A 593-nucleotide genomic window follows, 5' to 3' on the forward strand; every position below is an offset into this window, starting at 1 on the left:
AAGTCCTACAATATTATTAATAGATATATCTCCACATGCTAACTGAACCAATGCCATGTGTTCACAAAAACAGTGATCAATGACATTTGTTAAACAAAATGATAGTCTTCCAGCTAGAGAAACCATTGTGACCATCAGGAGTCCATTTCTTATTGCTGGTGCAAAAACAAACTTTAGGAAGTGAGGAATTTCCATGTATTTATGATAGTAAAGAGGTCTGCATATTGCAAAGTATCGATCCAGTGCCATCCAAAAAAGCAGTGCAATTTGAAATGTTCCAACAAAATGAATGCCAAACATCTGTATCAAACAACCATTTAGAGAAATCCCACTCCAATTGAATAAAAAACTTAGAAGCATGTTAGGTACAAAACATATAGGCATGATCAAGTCTAACATGGCCATAACAGCTATTAACACATACATAGGAGAATGCAGAGACTTTTGACATATGATTAAATATATTACAATACAATTAGCTGTGATAGCTAATAAAAACATCAGAAAGAAAGGGATAAATACAAAAGGCCTCCATTCTCTTAGAGTGTAGTGTAATGCCAAGCCAGCAGAGGGAGCCCTCACCCGAGTACTGA

The 593-nt window shown here is 35.6% G+C and overlaps 1 protein-coding gene across 1 annotated transcript; it reads right to left on the bottom strand.

Annotated features, from left to right (window-relative positions):
* Positions 1-5: 5 nt before the first annotated feature.
* Positions 6-585, bottom strand: LOC107735052 (olfactory receptor 52K1-like; the record flags this gene model as incomplete). Its single annotated transcript, XM_016546868.1, has 1 exon — positions 6-585. A coding segment is annotated over one exon (580 nt), but the record flags the coding sequence as incomplete, so codon positions are not given.
* Positions 586-593: the final 8 nt, after the last annotated feature.

This window comes from Sinocyclocheilus rhinocerous, unplaced genomic scaffold, assembly GCF_001515625.1.
Source record: "Sinocyclocheilus rhinocerous isolate Xijiao unplaced genomic scaffold, SAMN03320098_v1.1 C35709040, whole genome shotgun sequence".
Taxonomy (NCBI): Eukaryota; Metazoa; Chordata; class Actinopteri; order Cypriniformes; family Cyprinidae; genus Sinocyclocheilus; species Sinocyclocheilus rhinocerous.